Source organism: Tympanuchus pallidicinctus, unplaced genomic scaffold (assembly GCF_026119805.1).
Source record: "Tympanuchus pallidicinctus isolate F22 unplaced genomic scaffold, pur_lepc_1.0 scaffold8, whole genome shotgun sequence".
Classification (NCBI taxonomy): Eukaryota; Metazoa; Chordata; class Aves; order Galliformes; family Phasianidae; genus Tympanuchus; species Tympanuchus pallidicinctus.
Window position 1 is genome coordinate 33813286 of NW_026294802.1, and position 20607 is coordinate 33833892.

General features: G+C 37.0%; 1 protein-coding gene across 4 annotated transcripts in view; it reads right to left on the reverse strand.

Annotated features, from left to right (window-relative positions):
* The window catches only part of TMEM117 (transmembrane protein 117), a 192172-nt gene that overhangs the window by 40876 nt on the left and 130689 nt on the right, over window positions 1–20607 (reverse strand). For all 4 annotated transcript variants that reach the window (XM_052668711.1, XM_052668712.1, XM_052668710.1 and 1 more), the window contains one exon: window positions 1885–2044. In XM_052668711.1, the coding sequence (XP_052524671.1) occupies window positions 1885–2044 (160 nt within the window). The remainder of the gene's footprint in view (window positions 1–1884; window positions 2045–20607) is intronic.

The window sequence follows — 20607 nt, forward strand, 5'->3', positions numbered from 1 at the left end:
AGTTACACTTGCAGCATTAATGCTGCTGTTCAAATGGACAGAAGATGTTTGCACTCAGTAAATTAAATGAGCCCTCATTTGTGTTCTTATTTAACATCAGCCTCAAACAGAAATAATGCCAAGAATCTTTTTGCAGCTAATTTTATCAGTTTGCTGTTAAAGGTTGCTAAATCTGAAAAAAATAAAATATCTGGAAACGAACAACACTATGAAAAAGAATTTCTGGAAACGTTTAATTCTACAGCACACTTCAGTCAAATAATCACAATCCTGATCATTTTTACTGGTGATTTAATGCTTTGCTGTCTAAATCTGATTTTATTGTATAGAACGGCAATGATGCCAGAACTACACTATAAATAAAACATGCCAAACTGAGTTTACATGCCAAATAAATAACTTTAAATAAATAAATAACTCAATCACACCATTGTCAGTCAAAAATGCAATTAAGAGAAGACTCTCACTTTGTTGTTGCAAAAACATGAAATAGTACTTAGGACAGGCTGTTTCAAATAAAATGCCCTGAATTGAACGACTCCAAGGTTGAGGTACTGGAGCTCCATTTTTCAAAGTCAAAAGGATGACAATAATTATTTGATATCAAGACAGGTCTGTTTCTCTACCTGGCAAACAATATCAAATTCAGTGCAGCTTGACATGTCATGTATTTTCATTCACGTTTTCATTATAGCCCTATGAAGTACAATCATTTATTTTACATTCCGTTGAATCTTTTTGAAAGAGTAAACAAAATAAAACGTGAAATGAAGAAAACACCAGAAAGCTAGAAATTGAAACAGAATTCCATTTCCCATTCTTCTTGTCCTAACCATGAACAACAGTGAACACTGAACAGTGGTGGACATTGGAAAATAAAACTGAACTATTCAACATTATGCAGCCTTGGTACAGCAGTGATAAATTCGGAGTGCCAGTGCAGTGTCACCTCCATGATAATTACACAAGTAATAGATATCTCATTAAAGAGAGCTAACGGTGTCAAAAATGGTCTTTTCTGGCAGAGTCAGTTAATAATACTGGAGAGAAAGGACCCCTCAGTTCTCGGATTCTTTGCTAAGGTTCAGTTTTACAGCCTAACATGTCTAGAACTAACAGCAAAAGCCATTCAGGCTTTGACATTCCTTTTCCTTGCCTCAGCCCAAATGACCCTGTTCTTCACAGGGCACTGGGTGAGTTTCTCACAGAAGACTCAAACTACCGAAAAATCAAAGGGTAGTGCATTGCATCACACAAAGAAAGTTTTTTGGCTACACACCTGTGACCCAGACACCTTTTTTAACAGCTAGATTCAAAGGAGCAGACATCGGGCAGACTACAGGGAATTATCTCCCTTGCTACCCTCATTATCAGAAGGCATATGAGTACCCGCCATCAAAGAAAGTACATAAATGTTCATATCAAAGTGGAAAGTAGAATCTTAATAACAAATATAATTTTAATCTATTAAAAAGCCACTATAATGTATTATACTGAGTATTGTAAAAGCTTGAAATACAGAACTCATTCTTTATCTGGATTTCTCCCTCCTTTGAATTTAAGCTATGAATTTATACAACTAACTTCTCTTTCTTTTTCTGATGTCTTTTTTTTTCTTTTCTTTTCTTTTTTTTTTTCATTAAACATTCTAATTTGGAAAGTTCCTTCTCGGTAGTCTAAGAAAAGATATCACCAATGTTATCACCATGAAAGGGTTTTTGCAAAGTCACTGAGAATGATGCTACACAATGCCTCCACTAATAGTGATTGCAAACTAAATATTTACTTATCTTTACATAGTCTTGGCAAAACACCTTGTGCTCTAGTGGAAACAGAGTGAGCAGGCAGCCTTGGCAGCTGGAATGGAACGTTAGGAAAACATACCTGCATGACAATAAGAAGGTCAAACACTAAGATAAAAGAAGCCAAGAATGCTCTTGAGACCTCATCACTTGGCAGAAATCCACGATTCAACTTGTCCCAGCTGATCCAGTCGGTAGTGATGACAAGCACAACTACGGAGGTCAGGGTAAATAGAACCGTCCTGCAGGGAAAAAAAAGTAGTTCAGAGAGAATATGATTGTAATGAAGATACAGCATTCTATTTTATTTACTTCTAGTGGTCAACCATTGCTTTATTAGTATATTTCCACTGATGAAAAGACACTGAAGAAATCTAAGTGTCCAAACAAATCATGTAATTCAAAATAGGGAAGCAGTCAGCTCTTCCCTCAATAAAAAGAAAGTTATTAACTACTACAAAGCATGCTGCAAAGTTAGGCTGGCATATATCACTCTTGTTCTTCATTCCATATTTTGTATTTGAGATGTTAATCAATTAAGTAAAATAATATAGAACTATTAAAACACACCAAAGACTATAATCTTCACCAAATACAAATAAATGATTTGAGAGAATATTTTGTAAGGCTCCAAGGACATTAGAATCTTTGAAAAATCTTTTCTCAGTTGCAGGAACCACAGGACATTAATTGTGAAGGCTGAATTTTATATAAAACATCCATCTGTACGAAAGAAATTTTCATTGCATTGAATTATTCTTTAGCATTTTCTGTGGGTTGTAGAGAAAGATGCCACTCTGTATCTCCTAAGATGTCATTTGTACAACTTTTTTTACACAGTATTTCTGAGAAGTCAATGAAGAGTGAATTAAAAACAGCAACAATGCCTGCATATGAATGATGTGAGAATTCCTGAAGACACATCTGTGTACTTCACGCAACTCTGTGATATGTTACTGAAATAATTTTTTTTCTAATACATCCCTACAAAATAGTTCCGCACCACTTCCAGCAGCAATTTGGTGCTATCTTTCAGAGAATGATAGAATCCTTGAATGGCTTGGGTTGGAGGGGACATTAAAGACCATCCAGTGCCACTCTGCATGGGCAGGACAACCACTGATCAGATAAGGCTGCCTGGGGCCCCATCCAACCTGGCTTTGAATGCTCCCAGAGATGAGGCACCCACAGCTTCCCTGGGCAGCTGTGCCAATGCCTCACCACCTTTCAGATGGCAATAATAACTGATTTAATTCCTGGTTCAATGAAAGCAGGAAAATATGCCAGTAAACTGATGAGGAACAAGGCTTTTCCCATTAGCCAGAGCTGCCAGAAAATCCGTGCTGTAATAGAGGCATACCAACATCTGAATGTATACATAGAACTAAATTATTGTGGCAGTGTGGAGTTTGTTCTAGAGCAATGAAGTCTAATTTCCTTCAGCTACTGAGGACTGTAAAAACTGTGAAGAATACTTCCTATGGCACTTCTAATCAGAGCAAGTACTCAGCAGAGTAAAAGAAAAGTCTGTACAGCAGTAGTCACAGACTGCCAGTCTACAGACATTCATTTTTATACATCAGTCTTTGCTGAGTCTTTATGGCACAAATAAGCACATAAGCAGTTGTGTACACATTTGTACTCATGAGCAATTCTTCTGTGGCACGATGGGCCGTCTTCCACAGTATAATGAGACACAAAAGGACTTACTGCTGCTACCTTTATGTTTGCACATTTATTTTCATTCTTAATAAATAAATTCAGTCATATTCAACACTGTAGTTGGCATTATAACAGTATCCCCTGATTGCATTACCAGCACCTGGGCCAGAAAAAAAAAGAATGAGGTGTATTATACTTAATTAGACCTCAACAACAGTCAAGCCTGCTTATTTCCAAAACATCTGCCGTGCTGCTGTCTCACCTATGAGTACTGAAGCTGACAGACTCCTACAGGTTCCACTTAGGCACATGTGGTGGTACATGTTCTCACTTGAGATGAGAAGGAACCTCTCCTGAAAAAGCACAGACCTCAGCACTTCTCCACTACCAGGTGGAGGCTGCTCTGGCTGCTGGGTGCAATGACTTTCCTTATCCTCATTTTGCAGAACTCATGTCTCCTAGTGCTTTAGTAGTTTAGAAATTCAGTTGAAGGCTGCACAGTTTGCTATGGGAACCATGTAACCAGAAGTTATGCTCAATGCTATTCTGCTTCTGCAAGCAAAGGAAGACATTTTTATGCATGCTCCATCAGCATGCATGCAAAGACCAGTGTGCGTGCTCAAGCCCTGATTTCCTTGAGGAAATGCATATACACTTAAAAAACCACTTCTTTACTCATTCTGAAATGTCAACCAGGGAGGGAAGGGAGCAGAAAATTTGGCTGCTAATAGAATAAGAAAATGTGAGACCGATAAAAATGGTTAGAAAGATACATTTGAAATGGCTGCATTAACACTCAGTTGTACTTTTGACCTATGATACTAGAACAGCAAAATACTCATTTTGGGAGCTATTATAAACTGAATTTGTCTGGGTTAGAGTTCACTCCATTTCTTGAGAAAGTATGGCACAGCCCTAGTGTTGTGGGGACTAAGAGAAGCTGAGGATTTCACTTAACCTGACTTGGATCAGATGACACAGATGTGAGCTACTCCACAGTAGGCCAGTGAAGTTTGTCCTTTACTTTGCACACACTACCAAGGAAGAGCTATGTCATCACATTCACAGCACTGCTGGAGGAACCCTCTATCTTCTGCTTATAGAAGGACTATGAAGAGAACGGCAAGAGTGGGATGACTCTTCTCTCTAGTAGGCATTAGGAAGTACAGCTTCTTCCTCCTCGTCACAGAGGAAATGCCCTTTCATATTTCACTTCTAAGTCTGGTTTGCTGGATTGAACAACTGTGTGCCCTGGTCACCTAATCAGATATGGTAACAAAGATTTTACAGCAAAGCCCTTACTCTCCAAGATACAAGGGTGCTCTGAAGAATAAAATTAAACAGTTCCTGAAATAACAACAAAACAAAACAACCACTGTCCTAGTCAACTACATACTGAGAAGTAAAATTTATTAGGGAGATCCAGAAAAGTCAGAACTATGCTTATCACTGTTAGTAACAATCTCCAGTTCTACACTGAACTGAGGGAAAGGTTGAAGACAGGAACTTATCATTGCCAGGCACCTCTTAATAGCAGGTGATTTTTTAAAATTTGTATCTCCACAATTTTTGGTAGCTAAGACAGAGATTTGTCTTGAATTTGTCAAATCAAATCACACATCAAACTAAATCCATACTGCTGACCCTCATTTGCCAAGTCTTTGCAAGGGTCAAATCTGTACTGTAAGCAGTCATGCATATTCTATTCTGGCTCTTGAAAATATCAGACTATATATTTTTTTCTGCTCTGTCCATAAGTTTCACAGTGTGCTCACAGAGCATGCACTGGGCTTCTTTGTTATGAGGTGATAGACCTAGAGACAAACTTCATAAACCTGTGCACATTAGGCTGGCATGCAATGCTCTTCACAGCTTATGTATAGGAAAGAACTCTGCTAACAGAACATCACTGGAAGCAGTGTGCTTTGTTTCACTTTGTGCATCCATCCATACCTACACTGTCCAAAATGAATGTTATCCACCTGTTTTAGCCTCTAGGCTGAAAATACTGAACCTTTCTCTTAAAAAACTCCTGCTTTTTCAAAAATCACATATAAAATTCTTCTCAGGATATCAGAAGTCAGAAAAACACATGAAATAAACCAGAAAAACTTGTAAAGTGTAATGGAAAAAATAACCTGGACACAAACTTCAAGGATGCAAAGCCACTGCACTCGTTCTACCACAGAGAGAAAAAGTAATACGAGAAATATAGGGCCAGTTGAGGCCAATATGCTTTCCCTGAAAAAAATAAAAATAAAAATCAGAGTAGTGTCTGTAGGTGAGCAGAGATGTGCAGACAATGATCTGAAATTAAAACATCAGGGCTACCTCCATCCACTCTCCAAAATACTGACGATAGGGAAGATTTCCTAAATATCTCTTCTAGGAGGATAAATCCAAAATGTTCAATCAAAGAAAGAAAAACACTCAAAATTTAATGTGGTGAGTAATCCAATCCACAGCACTGTGAGAATCTAAATTTTATTGTCAAGATCCATTGCCAGTATCCATTCTCCAGTAGATGTTTCCATTCCTACTCTCTGGTCTACTTCACAAATGGTATCATCAAATAGTGGCAAAACTACTGTTCCCGTTTTCTTCTGGCAGGCGTGGCTTATTTCCCCTTCTGAATAGGAGGGACAACATGTGATACTCAGCTTTATAGGATATCAGGAGCAAGAGTTGTCATATTGCCTCCTGGATATAATTATATTATCAAGTTACCTCCTAAAGGAGCTTTGCTCTGGAAGACTAGTCCATAACTCTTCTCCATTTATTCTGCACCTATTCCATAGTAAGCATATGAAATGTGAGCCCAGACCTAGTTGTGCAGAAAACAATGAGCCTTTTTATTCCCAGGATCTGCAATGGAATCATTCAGTCTAAATGCATAACTGCATTCACATACATCAAAAATTATCTAGATCCATAACTAGCAAGAAATAAAGACCTTCTGCCATACGAATCTAGCACTTTGGGAACTCCTCTTCAAAGAGCGTGCCTGGGAACATCACAGCTTAGACTGTGCAGTTCAGAACGCCAGTTGCCTGTCATCTTGGCAACTGCAGTCTGGCATCTGAAATGCCACTCATCCATCCCATGCCTTAGCAATTCTTGAAAGAGCACCATGTGCCAGAGCAGCAGATGGACTCCAAAACGCTAAAGTATGTTCTGGAGGAAGAGCTCCAAAAGGGACACAAAGTCACAAAGGGAGAGGAGGAGAATACAGCTGCTTTGCAACCTACTGCAACCAATATCCAGTGTTAATGCAAACCTAAGAAATTCTGGCTTTTTCTCAGGAGTAGAGGAGGCACATCATTTATTTTTGTTCAAATTCTAAAGTAACAGCACTGCCACCAACCTTACTAGCAAAAGAGTTTCCCAACAATATCTGTGAACAGTCCGTGCCAAGTGCATGTTTTCACTCAGTAACATTAAGGGCCATGACAAAGGCAGTTCAAACTGGAAGGCTGGCTTGCCTGTTACTCCATTAGATCAGTGCAAAGCATGAAGTTACTGATGTTCTCAAGTCTTGCCTGAGAGAAGACACAATGTGCTGTGGTCATCTTAGGTCCTGACTGCCTGAAGACACCCTCAAAATCCATGCCAGGAATTCACTCTCCACAGCACATTCTCTCCAGAGCTATACCAGAAGCACCTCTGACTGTATCCAGCCACATCTTGAGGGAACGCAACAAGCTTCCTGTCTGTGTTAGTTGTATTATGTGTGTATGTATTATGTATAATTATGTATGTATTATGTATAATATGTGTATTTATACATATATATAAGCTCACAGAAAACTTTAATGTTGGGAACAAGAACTGCTTCCAATCTGAACCTCCTATTCCTCATGTCAAAATCAACAGGACAAAGTGTACCACTAAAACAAGTTCTGGCCCATGACGGAGTCTCATTTCTCAAACTGTCACACAGTGAAAGTAAAGCTTTTCACTGCTCAAATATCAAATACAGTTCTTTGCCCAAACATACACAAAGGGAAGATAATACTATCTTCAATTTACTAGCAACTTTGAGCTGCTCTTTGTTGGAGATACTTAGAATTTTTTTCTGTCTCGCATGACCCTCTGCCAAATCTTTTATGAAGCTGTAGCTTTGATGATCAGATAGCAAGAATTCTGCTAAGATCAACTGAAGAGATGAAAGGCAAACTCTTGACTATTTTCCTCTTCTTCATTTTGTCTTTTCCAAGAGGCAAAAAGCAATTTCTTGCCCTTTGACCATACCTTCTCCAGAAAAAAAACCCACCTGTGTTGAGTCAAAAGTAGCTCTCAGATTTATATGACATTGTATTGTGAGAACTTTTCATTGCACTTTGACCCATAATTTCCACTAAGCTGGGTTATTTAGAAATTGCTAAACATAGCTAGGAGGAATTCTAGATATTGCTTAGTACCACATACATTTGAGACATTACTGACAAAATTAAATCTTAAATTCTGTATTTCTATTATTGTTCATTAAAGAAATGAGTGTATATAATCAATACAATATATAATAACATACATGGGCCTACTAAATAAAGAAACGAACAGGCATATATTCTGAGTATATTTAAACACTAAATAGAACCACCAAGCAGTTAGCCAATATTTGTCAAAACTTCCAGCTTCAGATGGAGTGTAGGAAACAGAAAAGCAATTCTAATCAATATTTAATAAATTGTTATTTATGTTTTCAGTTGCGGTGGTTTATATCGTCAATTTTTCACAAATTTGACAAAATAGTTAAAAGCACCCTGTGAAAATTGATACAGAAAAGGAGGAACTAATTTTATTGCTCTTGATATTTAAGAGTGTTTTCCAGTTCTCAGGAAAGCGAGATCATCCATCAAGTTAAATACTTTCCATAATTCTTAATCTGAGAGTCAGCACTGGCCAAACATACTGTCCCACAGTGTACAATAACGATAAAGAACAATGCTACTGCAGATGTTCATACGCAAATGCCAACACTTTTTATTTCACTCATTTTAATTAGGAAGGGTTCTGTTATTAAATCTGTCAAAAATAGCAACTCTAAACCCGTTTAAAATAAAATATTTCGTCTGCCTGTTGCTTGGTGTCAGCACCACTTCTGCAATTAAGCAATTGCAAGGGACAGATGCTGTGCTGGTGAAAGACATCTAGGTTCCCTGGAGCGGCACAGATTTGTGACTTCAGCTGCTCCCTGCTCTCCTGTCCTGGGTGGGACAGATCTCTACCAGGAGAGAGAGCAGTGGGTTGGGAGCTCTGCTTGCACCCACCAGCAACTATTGCAGTGCAGCAGCGTGGTGCTTTGCCATGAAGGGAAACGGTGCTGAGAGACAGACAACGTGCATGTGTCTCATGGACTGAACTGAGTGCACCTCCATCCACTACTGCAACCCACTAGGTGAGATTCCAGAGGGATACTCCCACTTCAGGGGACAAATGTGTGGAAGAGACATGGAATAATAACACCATCAGATTTCAGAGCTTCACATACCTCATGGCATGACATACAGGCATAAGTAAGAGGAAAACAGTACATTACCATCAAAAAGATCTATTTACCTAAAGTTAAATACCAGTTAGAAGAAAACTGTTTTTACTAAAAAACATTAAATTGCATTTTGTTTTTTTTTAAAAAAAAATTCACAATGGAACATTTCTGACTTCTGTCCTTCAGCAGGGAGTAATGGATAAGTAACTCAGCATTTGCCAGTAACTGGGAGCTCTGAAATATCATTTCTGAAATTGCCAATTTCAGAAATATTTTCTATCTGGAATAGGGAATAGCAAAGGGAAGCTTATATTGGAACTGGCTCATAATTGCTTATTAATAGTACACAGTGTGCATTTTGAGAGCCTTGTATTCCTGCTAAAGTCTTCCAGTCTATGCTTGTTGTTCTGCCTGGTGAGCAGAAGAAACTGGACCACACAGAGAATAAAGAACTCTTTGTACAAGACACAATTGAAGCTTTTTATTCTGCATTTTAAATATTCATTATACTTAGAAAAATGAAAAACGTCTTTATGAATATAAGAAGTGCTAGCTCATTTTCCAATCATATCCATTTGGCAAAGAAAAGCTATTCCTCTCCAGCAAAGCTTCCTTTGCTTCTATGCATAGACTGTGACAGTTGTGAATTTATTACAGTGTACAAGTATGATTCCAGATCTACTTGGGATTTTTGTACAAAGATTTGTATAAAGTCTTATAAAGTCTGAAATTACATTTATGTTAATGTACAGAGAAAGCACTTTGCTGTGTTTCATGTAATAAAGTGAATAAGATTACGAAATGTAATCACATGGCGAAATATTAGAATTCTAGAGAGTATCATTTTTTATTATAGGTAGAAGCATCTTTGAGTTTCCTTTTGCCACATCATTAATTTACTAAAATGAAAGTGTTATCTATTTCAAACACCAGCTCATTTAAATTAAATTAATCAGCTATAAGCTTTAAGTCTCAAATGCCATTTCCTATCTGTGACAAAGAAAAGGAAAAACAGTTTATGGAGGCTCATGGTCTTGCTTGTACAAAATATTTTCAATCAATACCTACCATACACAAGCTAGTATAGGATTCACATGAGTTGTATCTATGGCACTCCAGTTCACACTCAGCTTCCAAAGTTAGAAGTTAATTGCTTAATTCCAGAGGAATGCATGTTGGGAAAAAAAAACAACAACCCACAGAATTCTACATAAGAAGGGTTCTTCTGGTTTACTTTTGGATGGATACATCACTTACTCTGTCAACAGGATGGGGTTGAAAGACAGCTCAAGAAACAACAGAAACAAATTTCAAAATCGTTCTCAGAGCAGTGACTTAGGATAAATCTGCCTTGCATTTTTCAGTGAAAATGGTTTGTAAGCAGGCGAGTGCAGTTCATCAATACAGGAAATCTGACTTCAGCATTGAGAGGAATGCTGTCAGAACTGGGCACAATTCCTGCATCTCATTGCACCCAGGGAACCAGGAGCTACGGCACTGTATCAGCTGCATGAGGTGGGGAAAATAGGCCAGGGGCAAATACTTGTTTTGTGTGATTCAGAGCAGGCATTTGACCAGTTGAATACCATGATAACTAAGCTTTTGGATGCTACATAATATTTATTCAATCTCTCCAGTTAAGTTTGTCTACACTGTGTAAGCAAATAAATAACACAATTGTCTGATTTTTTCCCTACTCAGTACTGAACTCTGCTACATTTCAGCTATATGTATAAACAATTGTTCTCTTTTTTTTAAGGGACATAACTTCTACATATGGTTTAATTCAGTACAAATAGAACATTCTATAAGCAATTCAGATTCAGTCAGAAATTTACCTGTGAGCTAACATCTAATCTGTCATTACAGCCAACAGAGATCTGGTGTGACATTCAGTTGCCTAAGTACACATGTCTAGAGTGATACGGAGCACTTGCTTGACCTTGTGGTAAAAGTCCTGCACCCACCTGCCAGCTCTGTGTATCTCTTTATAAAGCATTTCAAATTGTACTTGGTGACTGTTTACATAGCTGAATCCCTTCTTTGTTCTGTGGAGCCTAGAAAACTATTCATGAGATTGAAAGTAAATTTCTGCTTGGGGCAACATGAATGTCCCTTGCCTGCACTGGCCAGAGCTTTGCTGGCTGCAGTAGGAGCTGGTATGTTGACAGCCATTATTAAGACATAAATACCGGGCACCTATATCTCATAACTGATAAAACATTGTATTTTTTTCCCCCCAAGAAAACAGGGAAAAGTTTGCTTGAAATGAAGAACAAGTACAATTTATTTAGGAATTGTCAAAACACATCTTCAAGGAAAAAGACTCTATTTAGAAACTGTCAATTGAAAAATGTCAGTAAAAGGCAGTTTTGTAGGTTGCTTTTTTTTTTTGGCTTTTAAAAAGCACATTTTAGAAAATTGAAATGCATAGCATCCTTATGTTTTAGTGTTAAAATTATCCCTGCAGGTTACTGAAAAAAAATATCACAAAATTTCCTGCTGCCTTTGTGATTATAAGTTACAAAATACTAAGGATCTAAACAGTCAGATTTTTCTAGAGCTTAAAGAATACATTGCCTTTCTCTAGCTGTTTTCTTTCTCTAGCTGTTTTGTCACTGCTCTTAAATAATTTTTTTTAGAAAAAAGAGCAGGTGGGAGAACTGTAAGGTACACATTCATATCCTCACCAATTTCCATACAATGTTAAAATCACACTCAAAATTAAAACAAAAGAAAACAAAAAAACTAATAAAAAAAAACTAGATAAAATCAAAATAAGCTAATCATAGTAGTTTAATAGCTCTCTATGTTCTGGATTAGATCAGTTGTATATTTTAACTATACAGTAGTTTGAGAGAGTAAGAAATTTCTCATTATTTTAGGTTTCATACATTGTGATATCTATGAGATGTAACTTCACAAAATTAAAACTTGTACAAAACAGATCAAAATAAAATCCAACTGTTTAGAACCACTCTTTAATGTGTTGGTTTTTTTTCCCATTTTTAACAAACGCAGGCTCTTTCTAACAAGTTGATTACATTATGATTAAGTGTATTTCCAATGCAATTCCAAGGTATACAAACCAGAAAAATAAAGCTTTTTGTTGTAATTTTGCATCTTGGGCAATGTATTTTCATGCAAAAAAAAATTCTTTCAGAGAGTATCCTCATTCATACTTGTTAGGTGATCAGCAAGTATCAGTGTTTTCTAGACCCTCTTCTTACTGACACACCTAAAAGAGCCTTTGCTGTTGTCTGATACTACACTGATCAGTGTCAACACAAGCTGATCTCTGCCTTTTCTTGTTTTCTCTTTACAAGTGTTACATGCTGCTTGGTTAAACTTTGTGTCAGGAAATGGCAATGTCCCCCTCACAAAGAAACTTGTCAGTATTTCAGACCAAGTCATGTAAACTAGTCCTTCACTAATTTCAGTAACTTCTGAAGGAAACAGCAATATTTTGAGAAGCAAGCTCCAGTAAAACCAAACAAATGCTTCTTCACCCTTGCCATTAAAAAGTGCAGAGGCTCAGATGAACACTCGTCCCTGTGGATTACCATGCTATTGGCTATTCTGAAGAGAGTGGATCTTACCAGTTTTGATCAGAAATTCCCTCCCACAGATGAGAAACTTTTCTCAATGAAATTTTAATCAAAAGTGATGCATTACTGAATGTTTCAGTATTCTCAAAAAGTTTTGTTGCAGGATTCTCAAAGTGTAAGTAAAGGTCCCTCTCAAGTAATGTCCCCCTTTGCTTTTCAGTCTCTCATGCTCTGAATTTGCTAGATTCATCCCCTGTAATTGTAGTTAAAAATAACCAACAAGCAAATCTCCTACCGTTTACTTTTAGTTAACGTCCTGCATGAATTTCAATGCATTCTGTAATCCATAATATGTCCTCTCTGACCCTAGGATGTGATGATGTTTTGGTTACCTAGAATGTACACAAATGACTGCGTACACCTTAGCACAAACTTAGGCAGGGGCACAGTGCAATACCAGATGACACTGCAGAGTTCAGGCAGAGTGGATTACTGGCAAGTGGAAAAAGGCTTCAGTTTTTTTTTTTCTCTTAGAGTGGGACTTGTTGCTTCTCCCATGTTTTTCTGTTAGTGTTCATCTCCATCAGGGTTACAATTAATACAGAAAGTATTAAAAAAAAAAAGAATCCTACCTCTAACACTGGTCTAACAAGGCAGTTCTTTAACTGGAGCCAGGCTAGAATGGGGATGAAGTGAGGGGGAACAGCCCTTTCCCCATGCACAAGAAACAGGTGAGCTTTTAGAAACATGACCACATACAGGTCATGTTAGGTATTTCCCAACTTCCAAAAACTCACATACTATATGAACTTCATTGACTTTTACTTTGCCTTTATGATCATGTTGAGCTCAAAACAGCACAGATAGCGCTGAAGAGACCTTCAGTTTAATAGATATTTTACCAATCTAAATTCTGCCAAATATATATTCTGTTTTAACAAAATATTCTGTCAAATACTTCACTCAAAGCTGATGAAATCCCCTCCAGTTTTACAGCTCTACAATCCTTTTCTTCCTACAAAACACTTCAATATACATTTGAAAAGCATAAAAGCCTACACCTCCCCATCACTTGCATGATTGCTATTTCCAGCAAGCATCTACAGGGAGCAACCCAAAGAGAACTTCTGGAAGGATTATATTTTAGAATGCCACACTTTCCCTCAAAACACAGAACCTATATATTGTTGATAAGACTTGAAACAGATCAACATTTGGAAAGACATGGCTTCCTTGTTCAACAACAACTGGAGAGACTAGGATGAGTCAAACTTTTGGACAACTGCAGTGAAAATGCCTACATCCATTTCACAAAGGCTGTAAAACTAAGGACTAGATATAGTCTCTCAGAAAGCTTTCTTAAGCCTTTTTGATCAACTTTGTTAATCAAAACAAAGTTAACATTGATTATTTAGTCACGGTACAGACATTAAATTAATTTGGCCAATTCTTCACTCAGTTTTTTGGCATTATGTTCTTTCTTGGGAGCTTTAAAGATAGCTGCCATCTCTAGATAGGAGGCCTTGAAAGATGAATGTGATTTATAGTCTGTCCTGATCCTTTCCAGTCATCACTTGCAATCTATCACAGAGTCTGCATACCATTGCTGTACATCACATCAAAACAAAACAAAACAAAACAAAACAAAACAAAACAAAAAACAAAGGAAGAATACATCTGAGGCAGAGGCTACCTTTACAAGTGCTGGATTTAGGGAGGAATGGACTTTCCATTTAAAACCCATCAAATATTATGAAATATTGTATGAGACCAGCTATTATTTATGTTTGTATAATGTCCACAAACTCTATAACAGATGACTGCTTTTATATGCAAATGCCACTTGACATTTAAAGGTTGCTTCCAAGATGGATTATACAGGAACAGGGTAACCAGTCATGCTATAAACCACATCACAACATGTTTGCAGGCAGCATCCCTCAAAACAAAATGCCCAAGGCTGCATTCAGCATGGAATCTTTTATAGCTCATAAGTTCATGAGAAAATGCTGCATCACAGAACAAATCTTAACAGTCCTTCCAATGATTAATGCTGTTTTCACTTTCGCTACCAATTAAAAGATAGTTTCCCTGGATTTGCATAAACCTAATTCTGAGACAAAACAAGTTTAATTCTGGAATTACATTAGCATCAAATTTGTTCAAAAGGCAGGATATGTGGCTCTGTAATGAATGAGCAAAGTTACTGATTTACTTGGCTGGGAAGAGCTGAGAATATAAAGTTTTTTTTGTGATAATGCAGAATTCAAGGACAATATACAGATCACTTGTTAACAACAACAAAAGAGCGTTTCATTATTCACTAAGTCACGATGCTTCATACTATGCGGATAAATGTCCACAACTCTCCTTTATAAAGATGATAAAAGAACAGACCATGGCTGTTGGCAGATTCACATGATCCACAGTGGATCAAACCATCAGTTTCACACAGAACAGCTCCACCTCAGGAGCTCTTCAAAACAGAAATGATTATGTACTGTTAAGATCTTCTTACTTCCATTATTGCACTTTATTACAGAGAAATAATTTAAGTCTGTGTTTTGTAATCCAAGATTGGTTAATGATTGTTTTAGTACATACACTACTGCAAAAAAATAACAGGATGTAGCAAACTGAAATTCTCCTTTAATTGTTAGGTAATTTCACAGTAAAGTAACATTTGATGTCTAAACCAAGTCCTAATACTCAGAACTGAACACATTATTACATATGTGGCTGCTTAAGGGGAGAACAGATGTGGAGAATAACCTGCTATGACCTGTCCTTTTCTGGCTTCCTTCTTTCCTCTAACTGGAAAAACTGAAAAGAAGATAACTTGGGCACTATTGTTTTTCTTTGGTCATAGGGCTGTATATTCTTCTTTGATTCTGCCCATACTCTGGCTTACAGTGTTATTCACTGTGTCCATGTGAAAGAGCAACAGCAGAAAACAGGGCATGCTCTTTTCAAGCTGTGGCACATTCTTGGCACTGGTCTGCCTTGTGCCACCCCTGCACACTCTGCCTGTGCAAACTGCTGCACCACTGACATAACCAGCATTCTACGACAGGGGAAACAGGATGGACAGATCAAATAAGTGACAACATGGTACAGAGAATGACCTTATGAGGTGTTTTAATTGAAGTACCATTTGATCCTATATCTAAGGCAGGAGCTCAAATCTATATGAGATAATTACATTTAAATGGCCTGATCTTACATAGTACCACATGCCAAACAAATACCACACAGATAAAAATCAAAGACATCTTAAATGCTTAAAATATTAATATATCATACAGTACAGCAAAAGAAGGTGATGACAGTGCCTTACAGTAGGATACAAACCCTACAAAGCAACAGCATGCTTTAAAAAAAAATTAAAAAATGGCTCCCCAATAACCCATGACAAAACATGAAGACTGCAATCTCTACCCAGAGAGATACTGCTCTCTCAGCTGCTAACCTTTAAATGTGGGTGAGGAAGGGTGGATCCAGACTCCATCCCCTCCAGTCACTCAGGTGCATTGCTTGCAGTCCCTGCTTTAGCCACACCTTCTCATCTGGTGCTGAACCATTGGTTCAGGCTGTGATCTGGCAATTCCAGTGCACATTGTACAATCAGATAGTGAAGGTATATATATGACCATTTTGGCTATTGCTCATTTTCCCAGAAGAGTAAAATGTTTTTCACACACATCCCTTTTGAGCACACATACCAGTATCCTTTTATTAACTCGATCTTGTTACCATGAAGCATAACAAATGTCATGCTGTCGTAGGAAACTTATTAAAAGGTACAGTTTAGAATGCCATGCTACCAAGAGTAATGATACAACTTCTTACACCGAGAAGGGCCAATTATTTGCCCATGTATTGTAAGAAATAACTCAATCAGGATTCTGACACAAACATCACAAAGGTATAAATTTTAGGAATTATTATTACTGAAAATCAGAAAATAAGGGGAAAACAAAACAAAACAAAAAACAAACAGTGACCAACATTTTGGAAAGACATCTCTAGAATTAATTGGGAAAAAAAAAAAAAGCTGTCAATATCCAAAAGAATATTACATTTCCATTGAAGATTACTGGGCTTTCACCAGTGATTTAAAAAAATATGAAGGTCTGATGTTTATTTCAATATGCTTATGGGAACATTTCTTCTCACTAGGAAAAGTCAACTGACTTGCTTGTTAAAGTACGTATCAAAAGACGTTGACCACAACTTCTCACAAGCACAGAGGTTTCTTAATTTCGCATCACCAAGATCATTCATTCTGTGCCTGAAATGAAGACACTAAATTGATTCTGCTTCTCTAGGATGATTTGAGGACAGTCCCATTATATATCCCTGGCATTTCTAGTAATAGTGGTCATATTAGCACCTCATTTTTTGTGAGCTTTAGTGATATTAATGTTAGCTGTTTCATAGATGCTATTAATGGACCTACATAAACAGATTCTTCAGACTAGAAGAAATTCTACTAGAAGCTTTGAGCTTTCACAATTCTATTGCTTTTAATAAAATAACTACAGTGTAATTAGAAAGTAAGCTTTGTTTCAAAAATAGCCTTGAAACTAGCTAAAGAAACAAAACTACATTTCTGGCTTTAGTTCAGTGTTTAAATAAATACCTATCAGTAGTGTGTGTTCTCATTCTACTAATATCATTGCTTAAACAACATATTAAGATGGTGTTGTTTTCATATGGAGACACAAATATACATTTTCCACAGGCAATTACATTACCAGTAATCCTTTTAAGAGGCTGACTGCTCAGATGTTTTGCCAATAGCTCAAAGCTTAGTTATATAACAATCTCATTTATTCATACTTTATGAACTGATAACAAATGAACCAACCAATATGCTGGTGCTCTCTGATCAGTGACAAAATACAGAACTAAGAGTCATGAAAATAATCAGAATGTATTTACAAAGCCCCAAATACTTTAGTTTTATTTATTAATGACAATAGCATTTGTTTCTTCATATGTTTTGCAAAGAACTGTTATTATCAGAAAATATTACCACTACCTTTTTAAAGAGCTCCAGTATTCACTGATTATACTGAAAAGCAGCCTCTAGCTATAGTACAAGCATCTCTTTCATGAAGAATAAAAGCAGTGATATGAAGACATGTAATATAGGCCATATAATGCAATACTCTAGTTTGAAGACCTAGCAATGCCAGAGTGTTCAGACTGTGTAGTTTTGCTAAACACTCAAACACTGTCTGAATTAATTCTGAAGACCACTTCCCTTACCATGAATGGTAGAGGAATAAATATACTAATAAACAAAATCTATTAACCTGCATAATAACACTGCACATTTCTACTACAGCCTACTCATTGCTCTGGAGATGGTCATTAAAAATAGCAATTGCCACTGTATCTGTCACCTCTGTGGACACACAGATGATGCAGGAAGCAGTGTGCAGAAGTGTTTTTGGAGCATCAAGCAGCAGTACACAGAAAGGCTGTGAATAAATTAAACCAAAAATATAAGCCTCAGGCTGATGTGTTTGAACTTCAACGCAAACATTCTTCATACATATTTAATTGCTCCATTGAGACTATGACTCTTCTGGAGATGTTCCAGGCATTATTTCCATTCCATTAGTACACTTGCAGTATGTGTACTCCTTAACCCAAAATGATTGATTTCATAAATGTCTTTCCACTTACTGACCTGAACACTAATTGAGGTTGTGTACAGATTAAAAGAGAATGTATGCTCCTTGAAACCAGCCAAAGTATATTGTAGTCACTGGGACATTTGTGGCATGTGAAGAAAGTGGCACTTCTGGATGAAGACATCAAAATAGCCCTTCAGAGAAAACTTTCAGGTAGTAACAGCTAAAGAACTCTACTAATCAAAACTTTAATGCAAAGTTTAATTGTGAGTACAAAGCTCCATCTTTTTGAAACATAATATTATCTTTCTTTGAAATGTTATTATTACATACTAGATGCATTCATCATATAAATTAATTTGCTTTGGGAGCAAGTGAAATTTTTTTGCATTGCATAATAATAAAACTTAAGAAGTTCAAATAACTTTATCGAATTGGCTGCACACAAGGGGAAAAGCTAAATGTTTCAAAGGTCTTGTTCAAACAGCCACAATGTTGTGAAATGTAAATTAGTCTACTGTGAACCAAAACTTTTCCAGTTTAAGTTATTAAAGACAAGTATACTTAAACTGTGGCAGATAAAATCTTAAGTATACTTCTCTGAGGAAACAATCCCATGAATGTCTCTAGGCACCACCTGGCTTCCTGGATAGCCTGCACATTCAAGTCTTCACAGCCTTAAAGCCTCTATATTTACACATTTAAACTAACATCAGTACTACTACTCTCGAGATGAAAAATGACTACATTAACAGTGTATTTCATTATAATGGATATATGTTCCTGCAGCTTGGTCAAGCTAATATAACATACATCGGAGGAATCCCTGAAAATCACAGAATCATAGAATGGTTTGGGTTGGAAGAGACCTTTAATATCTTGTAGTTCCAGACCCCCTCTATGGGCAAGGACACCTCCCTCTAGACCAGGCTGCTTAAAGCCCCATACAGCCTGGCTTCGAGTGATCCCAGCGAAGGGGCATTAACAAATTCTCTGGGCAACCTGTTCCAGTGTCTCATTACCCTCACAGTAAAGAATTTCTAAATCTACCTTCTTCCATTTTAAAACCATTTCCTCTAGTCTTGCCACTACCTGCCCTTATAAAAAGTCCCTTCCCAGCTTTCCCAAAGTCCCCCTTCAGATATTGGAAGGCTCCTATAAGGCGCCCCAGGCCTTCTCTTCTCTGGGCTGAAAAGCCCCAGCTCTCTTAGCCTGTCCTTATAGCTGAAATCATATCATCGTTTAAGGTTTAGCAGCATGGTTACATTAGACTTCACACGATAGAACACTGCAGAGGAGCTACGACAAGAAACTTGGGCCTGTTTTGGCTTTTAGAGAGAAGTTTCATCCTGAACAGCAATGCGCTAAGAATGACACTGCCATTGTGAGTGTTATCTTTCTCCAGATTGTCCACATAAAATTTATTTAATTTGAAGATGATTATTTCCTACCTAAACTACAGTTCTGCAATTCAATGTTTTATTTAAAAGTCAAATGAGATCTTTTCAGCTTGTTTACTGTCATTGAAAACATGCCTCTCTTTATTTCGTTGACCAAAGCCTATCTTTCTGCACTGTGCGAATAGGCCTGGAATATTTTAGTCAATTAGGTCAGGTCAAAGCATGCAAATAACTTGAGGCTGAGCATGTGTCAAAGGCTATTTTTCTTACTGATATCCTGCTTTGTGTGAGCAGCAAGTTGTATTTCTAGATGAGGTATTTAATGTATCTCTGAGTTATTTTTCTTTATAAAACTTGAATTCCAGACTCAAATCTCCTTAGGGTGAAGAGTTCACATGTTCTTGGGCTACACAACATCAGCAGGGTGGAGAGCCTAAATGAGTGCATTTTTAATTGTTTGTTTTGAAACACTGGTCATGGGTGGTTGCTTATAGGAAATTAATCTACTAAAATTTTTAAATTATTTGGTTCAGTTCATAGTGGAGACACCTTAGGGCAATTCATTATTAGAAGTTCCCACTATTTTCCAATTATGTAAAAATTCAAATAAGACTTTAAAAGAATTGACCTAAATAATGGATTCAGACCATGAGCAGGCAGAGAAAGAAAGAAATGAAAAAGAAAAAAAGGCACATTCTACTTATCATACAACTTATCAACATATGATAAAGCTGATAGGTTCAAGAGTTTGCACCAGAAATAATGCAGTCTTGAACTCTCAAAGAGAACATTTATTGAGCACTGGGGGAAAGCTATATGTAGTACCTTTAAAATAAGAATTGTGCTTTTATTTTCAGTGTGTCTATAAATAAACGAAAGATCCAATAGCAAGGTAGGAAATTGACATGAATTCCCCTTCTGTTTTAATGCAATTTTTGACAATTTTTTTTTTGCCTCTGTCTTCAACCTTCCAAACTATGTTTTTTTCCTTAATTAAATCAAATTAAAGTTATTCTGTGACAGGAGAGTATTTAAAAAAGAAATGGGGAAGTAATGACCTAG